Raw genomic sequence first — 21061 nt, 5'->3', positions numbered from 1 at the left:
ACCCTCTTTGACCGAGGTCAAAATAGCAAAAATATTTCCCTTTATTTCTTGGGACATCAATAATACCATATCATGACAAAGGGCTTCAACTTGGTCTTTTTGGCTCTCTTTCTTTGACTAGTCCTTCTCAAACACAAATGTATACAAGTGAAATACAAGTAAGACGGCCGACACCTTCTGAGCTCAAATTGACAGCTTTCATGGATGAGAATGACTTCTTCCTCAACTGCAATAGCACTTCAACTTACGCGAGGACAACTAGTACAGCAAGAATGCATGCAAGCTCAACATAAGCAAGCACTATAGACAACCTAAAACCCTAATACCATAATAAACATTTCTTTTCCAGAGAAAGACCTTTCTATTAATGCTTTACAAATCCAATCATATAAACCAGCAATGCTTGAGGCACCGATCGTGTGAATCAACAAAAAAACTGGTTGTCAACCAATCTGTTTTCAGAGAACCCAGCTCATTGCCTAAGGACTCTCTAAAAAACAGGGGCTGACAACCAGGGTAGGGGACTATACATCCAGCGGATACCTTGCTCTGTGAATATATAAAAGACACCTGCAGGCCAAGCCTCGTAGAAACGCGCCCACCTCTCGGCAGTTGCCCTTGATCCTAACATTCCACACTCCCAAATCGCACACAGGTGTGGATGATATCATGCCAACGGCGACAAGGATGGCAACCAGGGGGACTTGGTGACCTCGCATCACCAAGCTGCAGAGAACGACCCAGATGTTCCAAACACTAATGCTCGACACCGTCTCCCAAACATTGTCCTATGGGGAAGAAACATAATAAACGTAAGGGAGAGGGAGAGAGGGAGGAGATGGAGATAAAAAGACACGTGTAACTAGTTAACTGCACTTAGCAGCATTTGTCGAGTAGATAACCCACAAGAGTACTTATACAACCCTGATTCCAGCGTGTTATCTTTTGTGCCATGCGGCTTTCGCTCTTAACGTTTAACAAGACAAAAAAACAATTTGCTTATGAAAAATAATTTTTTAAGGCATCTTGATCACACCGTAATGGGATCTTGAACGTTAAGGTTGTTCTCCTAGACAGTGCTCTAATAAATGTAAAAATTATACAAATAAGTATTGCAAATGCACCTGTGCGAGAGCTTCCCTGTTAATAAGTGACTAATATCTTGAGCGCCAAGCCTTTGATGCCTTCTTCCACACATACTGCACTGAATTTACACATCCCGCTGCCAAAAGACCTGAAAGTACCTGCTTCATACTTGACACTTGGACTATACTCCTGATGGCCCTTTGCACAGACTTTGATGGGTCTCCCTTTATTGGAATTACCATCCCTACAAAAAGAAATAATTTTATTTGCCATGCTAAACTGCTTCTTATGCAAACGGCATCTAAATCAAAACTATATAATGCAAACCTGGATTCTTGTTCACTCCCTTTAAAAGTAAAATGAATTTGTTTGACACATGAAGCTGTTCCTATGCAAAGAAGACCACAAAATCAAAAATATTTACGATGGATACCTGAATTCCTCTTTAATGATGCCTGTGGAATGACTTTATGCAAAACTGCAGTGGGGAGTGAGCTTACAAGTGACTCAACAGCAGGAGGGCTGCAGTTCTGTGAGTCAATGTCATTGTGCCAACAAAAATTAAAACAATGGTATAAAGTATATGATCCTCTTTCTTGAGTTTCTATAAAAATCAGCCAACTCCACTGCGAAATCATAATTAAAGGACAGGCACTAGTTTTCGCTCATCATCCACACTGCTTGCATGTCTCCACACTAGAAAAAAGTATTTATTCCCAGTATTTCTAGCCTTCCTCTTCTTTCATGCCCTCAAACAACAGAAGAAAGTTTACAGTAAGCATCACCTTTACGAGGACTGATCCTAGACTACCAAATGATGTCGGTAGCTCCAATAATCCTAAAGCAGCCGTATGATACAAGGAGGTCCGATACAGTGAATGGAACTGTTCTGCACTCCCTTGAACTATTCTGCGCACCTGAAATGCATTGATGAAAAATCCAAGAACCTGCTCCCTCTGAAGCTTCAAAAGTGATAGCAACTTGCCCCAGAAAGACAGAGTCCCAAGATATAACCGGAAGTGACATGCTCAAAAATGGGAAGTTGATATAATCTGACCTTGTTCTTGTCCTCTGCAAACAACATTCGTACATCACCCATGTACGAGAGGTAGCTTATTTTGACGTAGAGGTCTTCCTGTAGGCACATACCCTTTGCTTTTCAGAGGAACCATTGTCTAATCCAGTACTGTAGCATTTCATAGTTGACCAAGGGACCTTGTTCCTTTTTATTTTTTATGCAACAGAATACCAATATCCACAGAGTATGATTTGATTTACTACATTATAAGTGCAGAAAAGGGATAGAAACTGCAGATAAGTATACTTAGGCTGGCAGCAATTATCATTGAGATTTTGAAGGCATTCAGATATGACAACTTTTTGTGATTCAGATATGACACTTGGCCTTCAAATGATGTCCTTCAATATTCACTGCGAACATTAGAATTATGATGATAAAATTAAAATTTCACACACTGAAATCTTTTGAGAAATAGTCTAAGATAGCCTAAGCTCCAAAAGAGCCAAGATAACCCGAAAATCTTTTGCTTTTGCGGAGGAGGACGTGGGATGGAGGGGTGCTGTGCAGCTGTGAATGGGAGCCCAAACAAGGCAACAAAGAACACTCACTTTACATTTGAGATGATGTGCAATTCTTGCTGATTACAAAGAACAATTCAAGTCGAAGTGAGTAGATGGGACAAAAGACCGTCCAGCTACAAAGTAGAGTCTAAAGCTGAAGGAAGTCAATTGATTACAGGAGAGCAAGAGAAGCACTTCAGCTGCAATCTGATACAGCAGGCTGATGCAGATTGAAAAGTTCAAAAGGACCACCTCAGTGGCAGCGAAATAGTTAGGAGTCCCAAAATTAAAAGAGGACATAAAACAAACACTCTCTCTACGTTCAACCATCTAAAAGCAAAGCCTTCTGATGCTATAGGATAGATATAAGGGTGTCGAAATTGGAGAAGGAATGGAAAACCACCTGGGGTGCTGTCAAATTCCTTAAAAAATGAGTCTTCTGATGCTAAGGACAGATATAATTTGGAAGCTGGAGGACAAGAGGGGCATTTCAGCTGCAATCATACATGGGAAATAATTTTGAAATTGCAAGCCAAATTGCTCCCATTGCCTCTGATCCTTCATGTGCTAGAGTACGTTCAAGAGGGAAATCACCCTTTACCTTCCCTCATCCAAGAGTTTGGGAAAGCCCTTTATGTGTCTTCCTGAAGAGGTGGATATCCTATGTCATTGGTTGAAGTCACTCTTTTCTGGTGCTTCCGGGCTTGTTTCAGTATGACTCTGTAGAGTGTAATCCCTCTACCTCATAGGTCATTGTGGGTAGGTCCTCCATCATGATGGCATCCGCATCTGATGAATAGAACTAAAGTAAGTCAAGGTCTTCTACATCATACAATCCATATGGAGATGATTCCTATTGGAATGTGTTTTACACCTAATACATTATCATCAACTCTTTGGCACTGTCATCAATTCGTGGCTAGCTTCCTCTATCTTTCATTGATGTCCTCAACCTCTTCAATCACATGTTGATCAGCCACCTCTTCACTCTCACTAGTGTCATCGGCCTCCTCAATGACATGGTGGTCATTCCAATTGTCGGTCATATTGGTGTCAATTCTCCTTGCGGTCTGGAATGGTTTCCTCATCCTCCTTTATATGGTCATCATTACCTTCTACAATGCAAAGGATGAAGGAAGTACCTCATAAAGTGTCTCCACTTCACCTTGCATTGGTGAAGCAAGGTGTTCTTGGGCTAACTCTTGCACAATGCTAGACCCAGCCAAGCGGTCGTCCAAGTCATCCACAAGGAAAAATTCCACCATTTTGGTTAACAAGAGAGCGCAAGGCCCCTAGGATGCCCACCTCTTCCTCACTTGCACCAACTTGAGCAAGCATCCAAACGAGAGTTTCACGCGTTGCTGAAGCTATGGTGTCATAAGTTTCACTTGGAGGAGTCGTCTTTGATATCGGCCAGCCGATACCCATCTGGTGAGAGGTGCCGGTGATCATGCCAATGGACAAGAATGAGGCCAAACATACCTTGTCTTCATCGGCAGACCAACCTTACATACCCTTGGTGGATCTAAACTCGGTCTATCATCCCCCTCACTACAATAGAAGAGGGTAAAGCCCTTAAGCACCACCCCTTCATCATTACGTCATTAGGGGCGGTGGACATTGTAATGAAGGGGAAAAAGGGCCAAGTTAGAGGACCTTTAGGTGGAAAATGTGGAGGGACTATATAAGTCCCCATCCACCCCCTACTATGTACTTTTTGATGTGACATCTAATCCTATCTACTCTCCCTCCCTCCTTCCTACCTACGCTCTCTCACTCCCTCTCTTCCTTACTCCCTCTCATTCTCTCCCTCTGTCTTTCCTACCTCATTCTCTCTCTCCTACCCCTTCTCCTCTCTTCTTTCCCTATCTCTCTTCGCCTTCTGCTAGTCTATCCCCTTCTCTAAATCTGCCCCTACCCCCTTTTCTACATTGGTATCAAAGCTCCGACTCTAGCACCTTTGCTTCCAACAGATGCACCTTGGCGTCCATTACCAGGAGGAGCCTCATCCGTTGCTTGCTGAAGCCTCGTCCAACCATTCCATTGATACCAGCAAGCAGATTCGTCTGTTCTATCCGTTGCTTGCTGGAGCCTCGTCCAACCATTCCGTTGATACCAGCAAGCAGATTTGTCCATTGAAACCAACATTAAGGAGGAGCCTCAGCCACTCGAGCGCTCCACTCAAGCCCAGAATCCGTCGCTCAACCCCATCATCGTCGCCCAGCCCCGTCAACCCCTCAACCTGTCAACCGTCAACTAGGCTGCATTGCAGGCACACGCCTGCCGTCCGTCAAGACCGTGAGCCATCGTAAATCGAGCGCCAAACCCGTAGCCTCACCGTTCCGTCTAGCCATGCCAATTGCAGCCCAACCCGTTTCGATCGCTATACACCGTCGTGACCGTCCGTCAAGACCGTGAGCCATCGTGAATCGAGCCCCGAACCCGTAGCCTCACCGTTCCGTCTAGCCATGCCAATTGCAGCCCAACCCGTTCCGGTCGCTATACGCCGTCGTGACCATGTCTGTCGCCATAACCCCTGTGAGCCGTGAGCACGAGCCTGTGAGCCCGCCGCACCGTGACGCCACTCGCCGTGACGCCCATCCTCTCCAATGCCGCCGTTGCCCGCTACGACGCCACTTTCTTCCCCCTTAGACTAAGGTCTAAGGTCCTAACTAGGGTTAGTCCTATAGGTCAAGTTAGACTCGTTAGGTTTAGTTAGTGGAGTGGGTTAGGATTGTAGATTGGGTTAGGTTAGGTTTAGTTAGTTGCATCGGTTAGGTCACTAGGATTAAGTTATACTAACCAAAGGGGTCTTAGTCGTCCTAACTGCCTTACCAGTCTTTAGGTTAGGAGTCCTAAGTGTCCTAGGTGACTTAGGGACCCCCTCCCCCAAATTTTTATTTTTATTTTTTAACATTTAAAGGAGAAAAAAGAGGCAAAAACTCTGAATTTTACAGCCTCTTTTAGGGGCTTTCCACAACCCTATTTTGGCTCATTCAGACCCCGTTTCGCAGCTTCTTCGACAACCTTTCTTCCGAGCCTCTCCATCGACCTTTTTCGTGTTTCCACACACTATCTTAGGTGCTCATTACAGCAGGGATTTGCTATCCATTTCTCCTTGCCTACATTCGAGCTCCTCTCTCCAGGGCCAGTCACCATGGGGGTTTACTTTATAGCGAGTTTTTTAACAACGAGTTCACGAGTCTTCCTAGAGTATAGATTTCTAGCGAAAGGGATGTTCTTCTCTAAATCTAGTGTCCTTTGAATCTATTTTTTCTGAATGTTCATTGCAATAAATGTATACATGCATACCCAGCTCATGGTCCTTCATAGTTGTTGCTGAAAATTGCATGTGTATATCTTTGTGTGGAATACAATAACATGCCTATCTCTTTTTAAGCTAAGTTTGACATGTATAATTTATTGACCTTTGGAGAGGATACTTTTTAGCGAACACCTTTCACATGAGACTCTTTTCCCAAACATTTACCCAACTTGAGAACAAGATCACGCATTTGATCCCTTGATATGCACACGCCCAAGCCCTCAATATGCACAAGCACAAGCACTAGAACAAGAGCATGCATGTGAACTTCTTACTTTGATGGAAAGCTAAAGCACAGTGCATTCACTCCAACTTATATTTGTGGCAGCATCAAAGGAAGCAGTAAAAAACATCACTCCATAAATTTTACCAAAAGGAATATCTTTAGGAGAGTTGAATCAGACATCTCTTTCCTACGCGCCACGTGTGTGTGTGTGTGTGTGTGTGTGTGTGTGTAGGTGGTGTGTGTGGTTTGGGGGGGGGGGGGCGACATTGCCAACCAAACAGCAAAGCCATTACATCCAAGGGAGATGTTTCACCAAAATGTGAGGCATGCCACGGAGGTGTGGAAATTTTGATGCTCTAAGCTTGTGACAAGAAGGGAAAGGGGGGGAAAGAAAGTGTCATTGTTGGTGCAGCATTCGAGTAAGAGATTCAATGACCGGTTGGAGCATGTAGAGCCAGCCTATACACCTAAACTTATGTCCCAATGAGCTTCTCTTCTCAAAAAAACTCTTCACTAAAATTCATGCCCACACAATCCGTCACAATTCCATCCAATCCACCACTGCCATTCTTCCCCTCTACTTGATACCATTCCTTGATTCCTCCCTCTTTCCCTTCACTACAAAAACTCTGTCTCCTTCCCAATCAATTGCTTGCCAAGTCTCCAAACTATGTATTTCGTTACTTTTTGCAATAGCTTGCAAGTCGTCAAATTATCTCTCAGCACATACTTCGTTTGTTTTATTTGCCTCGTAATTTGTTCCAAACTACATTTCGTTACTTTTTGCAATAGCTTGCAAGTCGTCAAATTATCTCTCAGCACATACTTCGTTTGTTTTATTTGCCTCGTAATTTGTTCTGGCGCAAGATCCACCCAGCCTACTTTTCATGTGAAAAAATGATAAAGGATCAAGGGACGACTAGCAATAGTATAGAATTTGGTTGTGGGAGCCATCTATCATCGAAGTTGGGTTCAAGAAGAGTCCCTGCATAAGCTGTCTCGACAGAAAGAGCCCCCCCTGCGTGCTTCACTGCACTACGAGTCCTGCTAGGCAATGGAGCCTCAAGCCTACTCTCCCTGAGAGTCTGAAGCAACCAATTCGGGACTGTTTTGGCTGCGTGTATCTCTTGAATTTCTTGCCTGACAACTTCATCCACACCCTGAGGTGGTACTCAATCAGCCAGTGGCTGAATCTAGACATGTGAATATGGAAGAGGTTGCTGTAAATTCTGGGTTTCAGCGGGGGAATCAAATGCTATAGGAAGCATCCCCTCAAACACATCATCTGAAGAAGCTGGAATCTGAAATTCAGCATGTGTATGTGCTGAATTTTCAAAGAATATAACATCTCTACTAACAAAAATCTTGCGTGTAGCAGGATTGTAGAGACGATAGCCTTTGCTTTGTGAACTATATCTCACAAAAATGCATTTGAGTGCCTTATCTGACAACTTGTGTCTAAACTCCATAGGCACGTGGGCATATGCAACACAACCAAAAACTCTGAAATGGTCCACTAAAGGCTTTCTCCCATGCCATGCCTCATAGGGAGTGATTGTCTTCAAAACCTTTGTAGGAGCCCGATTCAAAATATAGTTGGCACACATGAGGCCTTCTAGTCAAAACCTGTGAGGCAACTTCTTGCTTGTGAGCATGCATCTATCCATCTCCATGGTAGAGCGATTCTTCCGCTCAGCTTTGCCATTCTGTTGAGGTGTAAGCCTCACTGTAAGCTGATGCGTGATGCCTTTCTCCTTCAAAAATGTCTCAAATTCATGAGACATATACTCCCCCCCTCGATCTGTGCTAAGTGTCTGCACCTTGAGTCCTGTGTCATTCTCAACCATAGCCACAAAGTGTTTGAAATGCATAAACACTTCTGATTTTGCCTTGAGACCATAGACCCAAGTGTAGTTGGTGAAGTCATCTATGAATGTAACAAAATAGAGATAATCCCCAAAAGCAGGTGTTCTCATGGGACCGCAGATATCACTCTGAATAAGCTGTAATTTCCGTGTAGCTTTCACTGCACCATCCTTCTTGAAGGGAAGTCTATGCATCTTGCCAAGGATGCAACCTTCACATGCATGAGGAGGAGGCGACTCCAAAGGAGGCAATGCTTCAACCATATCATGCCTCTGAAGTGTCATTAAGCTGCCATAGCTCATGTGCCCATACCTGGCATGCCATAACTCCGCATTATGCATCGCAACAGTGGGAGTGCTAACTGATAATGCAAGATCGGATCTTTTTTCATATAGATCAAGCTGAAAAAGACCCCGATACAAAGTGTCAGACAACATCAAAGCATAGTCATTCTCTTTTTCTCTGACTGCACACTTGTCATCATCAAAAACAGCCTAAAATCCTCCTCTATTGAGTGAGGACACTGAAAGCAAGTTCTTCTTTATCCCTGGCACATAGAGAACATCTGAAATTATGAAATATGTGCCATCAGTGGATGTGAGAATAATGTCTCCCACTCCACACACTGAATAAGAAGAAATATTCGCACAAGTCACCTTCTTTTTGGTGGGTGGAGGATGCAGAGATACAAACTGACTCTTCTTGGAAGTGATTTGCTTTGAAGCACCACTGTCAAAATACCAAGTATGAAGTGTCTCATCCACACTAAGAGAGCATGCATCCTTTGAAGGATCATAACTGCAAGTCAAGAAAGCAAATGGGTCATCATCATTAGTGGCTGTAGCATCTGAACTACCCATTGAAAAATCTGAAGTGCAAGACAGAAAGGCATAGTGCTCTTCCACAAAGTTGCCTGCAACATCTCCCCCATCATGAGAATGTGGAACTAATGCATCTGACACAGCCATACCGGAATCCCTTTTCTTCTCTTTGGCTATGCGCTTCTTGCATTCTCCAATATAATGACCTGTCTTCTTGCAATAATGACAGATGCCCTTCTTTTTCTGCTTATTTGTTTCACCCTTTGCCTTATAAGAGGGCTGTCCTGAATCAGCCTTATGCTGATTTGTGGGCTGCTTTGCATCTGGCTTTTGCTGCCCTTTACCGTTGGGCTTGAACTTGGAGAGCATAGCGTGCTCGCCAGCCCGGGTTGCCATATTTCTACGAGTCTGCTCCTCCTGTAACAGAAGTCCTACCAACTCGTGGAAAGAGAGAATTGCTGCCCCCCCTCAATGACAAATTCAACGAGGTGTGGAAACCGAGATAGGACTCAGGAAGAGAGTTCAGAGTGGTGGTGATCATCTTTGAATCCGGAATGACTTCATCAATATTCAACCATTGTTCCCTCAAGTCCTGAAGCTTTGTGAGGTGAGAATTCATGGAAACTCCCTTCTCCATATGCGTATGGAAATCACAAAGGAAACCCTGGCATCATTTCTTGCTGCAAACATACTCTCTAGTATCTCCCAAGCTGCCATAGATGTCTTGCATGACCGAATATGAGGTATAATGAACCTCTTGATAGAAAGAGCTTGTGCATCTCTAGAGTCCCATCTTTTATGCTCTGCTGTGGGAGCTCCTGGAACGGCTGCTCCACCTACTTGTGCTGCATTTGCACCTCTACCCCTGCCTCCAACTGTAGGAGTGACAGGTGTAGTCGCTGTATCTAGTCTTGCTTCATCTCCACTAACATAATCCCAAAGATGTCTGCCAACCAAGATATTGCGAACCATGAAACTCCATAAGGAGTAGTTGGTGCCATCCAACTTATCCTCCTCTGTGAGAACTCCGAACACCTCATTGGGGTTGTTCTGAGTCATTTTCACCAAATAATCTCAAAAAATACAGCAAACTGAAAATCCCTTCCTCGGATGTAAAATGCACAAGTAAAATCTCCAAAGAAAAATCTGCCCACAGTAACAAATATTGTCACAACCTATCAAAGGCTCAGAATGCACTTCAATTATCCTGCAAATGCTCTCCAATGTCACTCAAAATTGCCTACAACAGTCCCAAAATGCTTGTACACTGCCAAATTGCATCATAATGCCAAAAGCCCCAATTTCTTCAGGGAAATTGCATCCAAAAGAGGGCAAATTGCCTGAAAGCCCCAAATATGCAAGAAATTGCAGTGTAAAGCAAAAAGCCCCAAATTTTGCAAGAAATTGCAACTCAAAAATGGGCAAATTGACTGAAAGCCCCAATTTGCAATTTATCTGCAAAAGAACTAAATTCTATTGCCAATGTGTCCAAATGAGCACACCCACAATCTCAAAATGCACCTGCTTGAATCCTCAGCGAAACAATGGCTCAAAATGCACCAGAGTAAAATATCTGCAAAAAATTCCCAAATGCTCAAATGTGACTCAAACTAAGTCCAAAAAACCTGCAAAGCTCCGTTGTACGGAGCAGTACGGCTGAAGCAAACTGACAGGTACAAATCTGTACGGAACTGGCCATATGAAATTCATGCGCTTGTACGAACGATGAGCACTGAGTTGTACGGTTGGCGCTGCTGTAGTTTGCACGTGTGGCGTAAGAGTACGGATTCACAGTCCATACGTTGTATGGACGATTTGCTGCAGGCTTGACGATGAAGTTGTACGGAGGAATGTCACGGGAGCTGAAGTGCGGAAGCTGGGAGCAAGGAGCAGGGAGCAGGTCCGGGAAGGAAAGCTGCTCTTATACCAAATGATGAAAATGGGAGAGGGAGAGCAGGAAGCCTGAGAGTGAGCAAAACGTCGAATGTGCAATAGAATAGAGTGTGAACAATACAAAGGGGGATAAGATTTTGTCTAAGTGACAAACCTTATCCTTCACTAACCATACTTAGTGAACTCACTGTGGTTAGGATGAAAAACCTCTAAATGAGGGAAAAGTGCCCCTAGCCCACTTATTGACTTTACATTGGTCACTGCCTAGAATTTATCAATAATTCTAAGAGTCATCCCTTGTACATGGTCTCTTTAGGACAGGATCTTCAAGTCATCCCTTTTACATGGTCTCTCTGTACAAAACATCTTCAGGTCATCTTTGTACAAGATGATTGACCTTCCAGATCTCCTATAACAAGCCCACAAGGCTAGTACAAGATATATCCCCACAATCCTACAACGAATTCACTCAGGCTCTGTAGTTCCAGCCTCTTCTCCTCTCACACTCTCCTCCCTCCCCCTTTGTACAAATGACCTCCCCCCCTCGCTCCTTAACCTCCCCTTTGTCCTCATCCTCCTCTGCCCACTCTCACTTGGGGTAGTCTTCTGAATCTCTCCCCGCTCCTACTCGTGGCTGCCCTATCTAGATCCTGTTTAAAAACCCTGTCCAAAATGCCATAGAAGATGGGATCCATGTTTTGATCTGTCAATCATGTGTCTTTGTGTGATTAATATATTACACATCGCAGTAATTCAATTTATTGCCTCCTGGTTTCCTTTCCCTTCATACAAGCTCTCATTAGTAGGTTGAATGTTTGTGCTAAATTTTATCATTTTTAAGTTTGATTCAAAGATTTGGCGATTCTTCAAGTAGTTTCAAGGACACTCTATGGGGAAAAAATGCACAGATAATCTCAGCAAAGGGTCTGCATTTCTAGTACAGCAAGAATTTCATCTTTTCACATAAAACAAAGAAAAACCTGCTAAATTTTAACTCAAGAGACTCTGCTAAATCCCTTCCAATGAAGAAATTAAATGCTCACAGTCTGTAAATGTTCAGAGGAAGAAAAGACTTTATTCAATAAGACAGTACCTCAGAGAACTCTGCAGGAAGTAGTAGTAGTGCAGCCGAAACTGCTGCTTGGAGGTTTACTTGGTTCACCCTTGCCAAGGCCCAATTATCTACCAATGTACAGACCTTCAAACAAGAACAAGTCACCTTGGGCACATCCTCATTTTCATTTCTTGATTTAAAAAGTAGAAGTCATGTATACGTTAGAAAAATACACAGAATCTAGGAAAATATTTTCTTCCAAACATGTGATTTTTTTGTCTTTCAATACATCACCATAAAAGGCACACCTTAAAGGCAACTAAGTGACACATACAGGCTTCTGAAGTCGCCCACTTATGTACAGTGAATGCCAGGAAAGTATATCTTCGATTAGATTTTCCATGCTCATAACACCATACTTGATCATCTGTAAGGACATGCAAACGTTTATGCCTTCAAGTATTTGCAGCCACCTTCAAGCCCCATTCTCCTCATTTTCATTCATAAAATGTTGAAAAAGAAAGCAAAGATGGGATAAAACCAACCAAATGTCAAACAGCATACAGAACATAGCTCCTTGAAGTTGTGTGCGTTCAAAAACAGGAAAGCTGTATTTAGAGAAAATCTGCATTACAGAGATTGCAATTGTACTTTCACTAAGTTGCAGCACTAGCATGGATATCCAGTCCAGATCAATAAGGTATCTGAAAGCGACATCTATGATCTAACCAAGGTCCAAAATGCACACCCAGCCCCACATATGTTGATGGTCAAAAAATCCAGCAACAAGCTTGATCGTGTCCTTGATTTCTAAGCTAGACACTTTAAAGCTTGGTATGAGACAAAAACCCCAAAGCTTTCTCTGGCTCAGATGCCATCAGTCGTGGTGAAGAGAAACAGTATGAGCATTTTTATTTTCCAAAAAAGCAAAAAAGAACAGAGAGTTTTTCTTTCGTTGATGAGCCTCCTCAAGAGATTTGCAAGTTTTGTCAGCAGTGAGTGATATCCCATTTGAATTTCCAAAATAGTACTGCCATTACCTTTCCTTTCCAAGGTACAAAAGCATTGAAATGCACTCCAGCACCGATTTTCTCTGCAACAAAGGAAACCTATAACAACAGATCAGCATGTATCGTACTACAGAACATCTCTCTTAAGAAATTCAGAACAAAATAGCACTTCCATATTGCAGAAACTGTCATCCAGATGTAGCTAATTCCCTCAACAGGTGCCATTACTTGGACCAACTCTGTCATGCATGTGTTTACTGCTGTACTAAAGCTTGGACCAACTTCCATCATGCATGTGTTTATTGCTGTACTAAAGCTTCCCTTGCCCCATAAACTCAAACCCTAGGATGGACCCTAACTGGGTCAAAAGGTGTGTGGTGACTAACTCACCCAAAAAGTCCACCTCTAACTCAGATTAGGGGTAAAAAACCTTAATGAAGGGGAAAAAAGGCTCCTAGCCGCTTATTGCATAACATTGGCCACTACCTTAGGAAATATGAATTTTTCTACCACCCCATTGCAATGACAGTGTCACAACAATATACAGGTCAAACATCAATCACCAAACGGATATAAGTTTAAAGCTTTGCAAAAAGTCTCAAACTTTGGACGAGGTAATGCTTTGGTAAACAGATCCATCACATTCTATTGTGTAGATGTCTTGTGCATGTAGCCACTCCCTAACATAATGATAATGACTTTCAATGTGTTTCGTACGAGCATGAAACACAAGATTCCGTGCCACTGCAACGGCACTTTGACTGTCAATGAGAATTGGAGTAGGCTCCTCCAATGATGCATGAAGATCACCCAAGAAGCGCCTCGGCCAAATACACACAATTCATTGTGGGATTACCACAAACTCATCGAGGGCATGATGCTATCTGCATAGTGGTGGATAGGTTGACAAAGACGGCAAGATTTTTTACATACAGAGACAATCGTGAAGGCTACCACCGACTGGCTCACCAGTTTCTTGAGCATTTGTTCAAATTATATGGATTGCCTTGTGACATACAAGATCCAAAGTTATCTGGGCATTTCTAGCGGCAAGTGTTTTGAACATTGGAACTACTTTTAGTATGAGATCCGCTGATCAACCGGAATCTGATGGACAAAAAGGAGGGTGAATCAGGTCTTGGAAGATATGCTTTGAGCATATATCTCCAAGAGGCTATCTAATTGGGAAAGTACATCCCAATGGTGGAATTTACCTATAATAGTGCTAAGCATATGGCTACTAGTTACAATCCATTTATGCTTATGTATGGATATCAACCCAGGTTGTTTGTGGTCATGGGATTTAAGAGTATTCAGCTAGATGTAGCTAAGGGTTTCTTGCTCGTACAAGAAATGTTAATGACTGCACAAGAATCTATCAAGAGTGCTCAAGATACAGCTCACGATTTTATGTGATTTGCCTGGAGAGTTTTCTGAGGTGATGCTTGTATATTTGCAGAAGGATTCAAAGACATTACGGATGGGTTTGGAAGAGAAGATCCCCTAGATACTGTGGACCCTTCCTAAAAGATTAGTGAGGCTGCATATAAGGTAGAATTGCCTCCACATGTAAACAATCACCAGTTTTTCATGTCAGTAGATTGAAAGAGATGTTGGGGGGCTGGAGAAATCTTATTTTGCCCAACAACTTGTGGAAGTTAAGGATTTGACCTATATCCCATATGAACCTGAAAGAGTTATCGATTTCAGGGAAAGGAAACTAAGGAATAAATAGTTCAAAGTTAAGTGGAAGGATTAGTCTCGAGGAAGACTCAACCTGGGAGTCAATTGCTAGTTTGCAGAAAAACTTTCCCAATTCCGCTAAAGAGTAAACGCTCAAAGAGGGGAAGACTGTCATGTACTTGAATGCTAATCCTCGGACTAGTAGACTCAATCCATAAAAAATGATCATTTTTCTAGAGATGAGTATAGCATTCCTTTGACGTGTATTGTACATGACAATATGTCCCGCTAGAATATGCTAAAAACATCACGTGCAATCTTCATGCTATCTGAAGGGATAGAACAACCAAGAAGTTAGTCCATGCACATAAGAATTTAATCACACCATGGGAGTCCAAATGGCCATAAGATCACCCACATATCTCAACTAGAATTGTGTTCCTTGTAACATAGCCTCAAAAGGGCTGCCCATGCCACATTATTGTAAGTCTATCCAAATTAGCCCTCTAAATGACACACAATCAGATGAGAAACATCAAAACATTTCTCTCACTCACAATTAGGTTATTTCGTGAAAAGCTTACGGAAATAAGGTAAACTCACCCCTTTTCCTCCAAAATAACCCAGCCATGAGCTGTAATGATGTGGATTTCTCTCAATGTTCTGCACTCAAAACATTCAACCCATTAGACATGATTTCTTGACAACTAAACCTTGAGAACATGACAAAAATAGCCAATAAAGAATAACCTGTGAATGCCATACAACAGGGGTCTTGACTGCTAGAATATAGTCTACCATTGGTGCCTGCTTACATAACATAAGGGACATTAACTCAAGGTGAAAAAAGCCCAGCTCTATATTTCAATTTCAAGAGCACAAGGGCATGTATCAAAGCAAAAAATAATCACTTGATGTGTGTTATTTGAGCCTTAAAGAAAGTAGGATGATCACCATGCAATACAGCTTTTCACATGTATACCTACGCAGTACGATTTAAGTTTAGTTCAATGCTTTTGGACCACAGCAATCGAAACAAGATTGTGAATTGCAAATAAAGGAAGGCATGAACATCTACATGACCTATCTACACACTAAGTTGCTCGATCATTAGGGACAAAGAGGCAAGCTACAGTAATAAGCTGAAATTCAGCAATATATGTAAACAAAAAGAAGGTGAGATTTGGAAAATTATTCTCCAAATTAAATAGCTTAGCTATACATCAGGAATTTTCCTGGCTATAAGTATAAGTCCTTGAGAATATTTGCCGTGCTTTCACCCAAATCGTCAAAGGGGCCAAAGGTTGGGCTAAGTGATCATGCATGTAGCAAGTGGACTCCCCATGGCCCTTGTAGTGCCCCTCAGTCAGTAGGAACAATACCGAGCCCATGTGCAACCAACCCTAACGCCCATGTACGGCCCCTCATTTCAATAGGAACAATACCAAAGCCATTTGTATCTCACATAAGGGCATTCAAAACGATACTTCAGCATTCAAAAGTGTGATCATTTGGACGATATAAGTCAGCATGAAAACCAAATATTCATCTATTACATTAAACTATTAAATTTATGATCAGATCAAAGCAATAGAAACGAGAGCATGAATACTCGTGGGCACTATCGTTTGGTTTATTGGGAGAGGGAAGTATGTCCCCCCATACATTGAAAAATGGGAAATTCCCACTAATTAGTTGTTGGGAAGAGAAGAGGGGTGAAAAGGAAGAGGGAAAGGGCATGATTACACTAAGGGATAAAGGGGGAAGGGAGGAGTTTCAATTAAGAGGGACCACTTAAGAAGGGGGCATTAAAGAAGGGTAATAAAGGGGGAGGGGGAATGTGGACCATTTGAAGGGGGCTTTAAAGAACAAGGCAAGTACTAAAGGGGAAGGGGGAAGAGGGACCATTAATAATATTTTACTTAGCACTAGGTATGCTCTTCCACTCTATAGCTTAGTGGTAGAGCTCACATGTGGGAAAGACAAGATTGTGGGTTCTAATCCTACCCTCTTAAATAATGTGCACTCTTCTTAGGCATATACCTAGATGAATCCAGGAACATTCCCAAACTCATCCTCTAAAAACACAACATAGTGCAGTTTCAATCTCATGAGAGTCACTCACAAGGTTGAAAACCATAAACTCCATCATGCATAGCAGGGACTCTTCTTAGGCATAGCTTAAAATAATTTAATTAACCCAAATAAATCAATCCATCCATGGACAAGCATAGGTTAATTAACCTCTATGGTCCAAAACAAATAGGATAAAGTTGAGCCACTATGGGGAGCTTTCAAATATAATTTGCTACTCTGGAGGGTATTAAGGAGAGGGAATTATTTGAGACTCCAGACGCACACAAAATCACACAAGCGACTTCCAAGTCCCAGCTATAGTACTCTCGAGGCAACGCTAATAAAGGGATACGACAATTTATAAGAAGTCCTTGCGTTGAGCTCTAGAGACCATTAGGCTTAATATCGTGCAGGACGCATAGTGAATATCCATGTTTCACAACCCTCACGTTATTCCACAGCTCCCTACCAAAAGGTGAGACAAAGTCACAACAAAACCCGTTCTCATCCTCCAACCACGCGATTTTGAGTCTTGAAAGGTCAAAACATTAGACGATTGCTTAGCTAATCGTATGTTTTGGAATGAACATAGAAGATATGGCAACGATATGCCTATTTCCCTGTTTTCCATTGACAAGCTGGGCCTTAATGATACAAATATAAAGGTCACAGGACAAAGTTTGACCGTCGAAAATGGCGGAAAGGACAAGATAAGTGGCATTTCATTGCTCCTGGTTATAATAAAACATAAAACGGGCTACAACGACATGGAAATTTAATTCAAAAATCACAACGCCCTGTCAAGTAATCAACTTCTCACCTCTTTCCCAGAAAGCTCTGAGTGTCCAGGTTGCTGAAATACTCCAGACCCATACGCAAATGCAAACTCTACAGGCGGTAAATCTTCCAGCGGTGCAACCAATTCTTCAAAAGCAGCCATCTTCGTCTTCATCGTCATCAAGATGAGGGAATTAGTAAGCCTTAAGGGCGTCCTTTATGAAGCCTCTTCACGATAAAGAGGGCATCCTCAAAGAATGTTGAAACATTGGAAACAAGGAATTCAAATACACCTTAAAGAATGAAATTCCTCATCGTTAGCAAGCTTTCGATGCTCTGTTGCACATGCCTTCAAAGTCAGTACGCCCTTGTATTGGCTCTTCAGATTCACCGTAGACCATCATCCTTTCTTGAGCTACTGTGAGTGTTCACGAACCCCCAGTCCTCGAGTTGTTTAAGCTCAAATTAGCACTAGACTATAGAATTGTTGCAGCTAGATCTCGTTTTGAAGGCAGGAAAAGAGGGAATCGTTATGGGGTAGGGAAGGGCCACCGGGAGCCCTTTCCCGGGAGAATGCCGGTCGGATTTCGCAACCGGGAACCGTAATAATCCGGCCGGATTCCGACAAGGAAAGGGCTCTTCCCAGCCGTCAAGGTGAGCTAGGAGGACACTGCTCACGAGTTGATGTGGCACGTGCGTGGCGACGGTTCGTTAATTTTTTTGGTGGGTTGATTTTTAGGTGACATTTCGGGTTTAGGGGGTCGCGGATGGACGACTGAGATTCAATCTCCGCCGTTGACCAGCGACCTTGGTAAAGAATGGAAAGGGTTGTATTAGGGAGCATTTTCGCTTGAAGAAAAACAAGTGAACAAGGCGCGGCTATTTGGTGGGTGTATGGAGAGATGAATCAAGGTTCATTCTTTCAAATTGGTCAAGTTGACCATCATTCACCTTTACTTGCATTTTTCTCTTTCCCTTTCGTACACATTTCATTTCCCATTGATAAGTTATTAGCAATTTTATTGTAATATTTATCCAAACTACTTTACATTTCTCTAAATGGGGACTCAATGATTGTGCCACCTTGTTGAAAGCAAGGTCGTAGTGGTGACTTCAACATCTCGAAAAACGCCACAATCAACAAATCTACAAACCATGATGGACTACTTTTGCTTCAACTTAGAATTCAAAGAACCAACAACTTACTCATTCACAGATTGGAAAGACCATTGATGTGCATACATTTACACATAATGAACACTAACACCTACAATAACATTCCCAAAGGCAAGGCCGTTGTGGGATTCCCGCCTTGTTTTTCTAGAATAACCCACTTGAGAGGCTAGGACATGCTTTTGGACGTTATATATTTTTCATCTCGCATTTGGCAATTAGGCGCTTCATTCGGCCCAAATATGTGTGGACTTCTTCTTTATGCCATTGTTTGATCTTGCTTAATGGGAGAACCGGGTCATCTTGAAGGCGTTTAGTTTAGAATCGGCTCTTGAATTGGTTTGAAAGGAAGGCCCATGTGCTATGTCCCTCTACTAGAAGATCTAAGTACCATTTGGAGGGATTGATCGCTAACATACCATGCTATTGCTAACATGCCTATCAACCTTCTAATACATAATTACTTTAACCTTTATAATGTTGTGTATTATCTGTTCTTATTAGTTCAATAATATACTGTTGTTTAGATGCTCAATTTATTGACCATCAAAGCAATAGCTCTAGTTATACAGTTCGAGCAGAGATAGTCTTCCCCCTTATTGCAAGAGGTCCATATGATGTGAACGATCATGGCCATACAATCTTCCCATAACTCATGAGCATTAGCATGCAATCCAAAAGTATAAACTAGTGAGGTTTTAAAGATCCACCAAGATTGAAGATGCCCCTTCGCCCCCCCCCACTGAGGCTAATCCCCTTTGCCTTGGACTGATTCGAATGCAATTGTCACTTGTGCCACAAGGTGAGGAAGTGCAAAAGAAAAGGTTGCCAACTAGAAGAAATAATGAAAAAACACTGTCGATGTGGAGAACCTGCATTTGCGATGTTCATTGTCTGTTTGTCTTGCAAAATGGTAAAATTAGCAGTGACATCTACCAAATTCTAGTCTTCCTTTACCAAGGAGATGCAAGCAATGAGCCTTACCAAGTGTGATGCTAGCGATGGAGCTCGATAATGACACTGATGATGATCACTAGCAATGGAGCTTGACAATAATGTGGGATGACATTACTGGGATGTTGCTACAAATAGCTTGTTAAAGTACCTAGTTGGGACATCTTATATTTGAACCATACTTTTAAGGGACACATTCACTCTTAGCTAAATAGGGATTTTAAATGAATACTCAGTAAGTACTTTTTAAAAGAAAGTAGTTAGTGCACTTAGCCGGGTTGGTTGGCAAAAGAATGGTAGCTCAAACCTAGGGCATCTACCTATGAGAGCTAGTTGCGTAAGTTCAAAACCTGTTGTATGTAGCATTGGTCTTGGGCATGGTGCCCCTCATTAGACCATGGGTGGGTGAGTTTAAAAAAAGACACAAGGTTGGTTTAACTAGCTAAAAAGTCTAACATGGGAATGGCCCTTTGGAAAAACAAAATAAATTGTTTGATTTTAAAAAAACTTCAAAGTCCTTCGATGATGTGACTTGTCCCTCGAAGCAAAATGTGGTATGCATGCCTAGTGGATGAGACTCATTTTAGCCATCAAACTCCAATACACACCCTTGCCTAGAAATCACAATTGGTATGCGTATCCTTGCATTCACTCATCTATGTCTCAGATGCCAATATGCATAGGATGAATACCTAATCTCTCCTCCTTGTCCTTGTCCTTGCTGGGACATAGAGAGCCAAACATCATGCAAAGTGGGTCCAAGCCAAAGCTTGTTATTCATTTAAGGTTTGTTAGATGAAGGTTTTATTTGTATTGAAGCCAATTAATGTATTGTTGCATTCTCTAATGCAATGTTTCTCTTCCATTGTGGGTTTGTTGCATGAAGGTATTCAATTCATGTTGCCTTACAATCTCATTAAACATTGTATTACAACAATGTGTGGCCTATTAGGGCCTATTCTATAATTAAACATTGTTGATTTACATTACAATCTTTAGGAAGCACTTACTTGATTAACTATATAGGGCTTCTTTGTAGCAAACAAGCAATCAAGTTATAGACAAAAGTAGGTAGCTTGCACCAAAATCCTTCTAAAGATTGGAAAATATTATCAACAATGCTTGCAATTTGGGTGGCCGCCTAACTTGTCCTTGCATTTCTTGGAAGCTCTTACACATCTAATCACTCTTAGTAGCCTCTAAATCACCCACATACTCTAGAACATCAAACTTGGTCATAAGATCAATGTGTTGGTGACATGAGACACATGAAAACCTTGGTCAAACATCAAGACAAAATAAGTAACACAAAGCTAATTGCTCAAACAACTGATCAAGGGATCCAGAGATAGTTTTGGTCACTAAAATGTGACACAAGTGACAATAGTTTTTGGTCACACAAATGGCAATAGATGTCTGGTTACTCGAAGAGGCAATAGCGGGTTTGGGCACCAAATTGTGGTTCTAGTCACAACCCAAAAAAAAAACGAACATTTTTCTTATAACAAGAATGATATAAGAGGTTTTGGTCAAGAC

At 42.1% G+C, this 21061-nt stretch overlaps 1 protein-coding gene across 3 annotated transcripts; it reads right to left on the bottom strand.

The window, feature by feature from the left end:
• Positions 1–417: 417 nt before the first annotated feature.
• Positions 418–17958, bottom strand: LOC147895881 (translocator assembly/maintenance protein). Of its 3 annotated transcripts, XM_087382317.1 has the most exons (12): positions 17692–17958; positions 17442–17567; positions 15296–15352; positions 15149–15208; positions 12893–12961; positions 12187–12279; positions 11892–11996; positions 2144–2221; positions 1872–2003; positions 1520–1616; positions 1125–1330; positions 418–788 (listed from the first exon to the last, which is right to left on the bottom strand). In XM_087382317.1, the coding sequence occupies exons 2-11, from the start codon at positions 17559–17561 to the stop codon at positions 1155–1157; spliced, it is 987 nt and encodes a 328-aa protein (XP_087238443.1). In that variant the 5' UTR covers positions 17562–17567; positions 17692–17958; the 3' UTR covers positions 418–788; positions 1125–1154. The 3 variants fall into 3 exon arrangements, with proteins under 3 accessions (XP_087238443.1, XP_087238442.1, XP_087238444.1); XM_087382316.1 differs by lacking the exon at positions 418–788 and having other exon boundaries at positions 809–1330; XM_087382318.1 differs by lacking the exons at positions 418–788; positions 17692–17958 and having other exon boundaries at positions 809–1330; positions 12161–12279; positions 17442–17524.
• Between the last annotated feature and the right edge of the window lie 3103 nt (positions 17959–21061).

This window comes from Dipteris shenzhenensis, chromosome 12, assembly GCF_047967505.1.
Source record: "Dipteris shenzhenensis isolate YYH24624 ecotype China chromosome 12, Dip_SZ_1.0, whole genome shotgun sequence".
In the NCBI taxonomy this organism is placed as follows: domain Eukaryota; kingdom Viridiplantae; phylum Streptophyta; class Polypodiopsida; order Gleicheniales; family Dipteridaceae; genus Dipteris; species Dipteris shenzhenensis.
This window is presented reverse-complemented; position numbering and strand designations above follow the sequence as displayed.

Excerpts from the sequence above, each read along its gene's own strand:
- LOC147895881 (XM_087382317.1), bottom strand. The coding sequence starts at position 17,561 with ATGGCTGCTTTTGAAGAATTGGTTGCACCGCTGGAAGATTTACCGCCT. Across the intron at positions 12,962-15,148 it reads GTTATTTTGGAGGAAAAGGG|GTTTCCTTTGTTGCAGAGAA; the intron begins GTGAGTTTACCT and ends CTGTTGTTATAG. Across the intron at positions 11,997-12,186 it reads GTGGGCGACTTCAGAAGCCT|GTCTGTACATTGGTAGATAA; the intron begins GTATGTGTCACT and ends TCTTGTTTGAAG.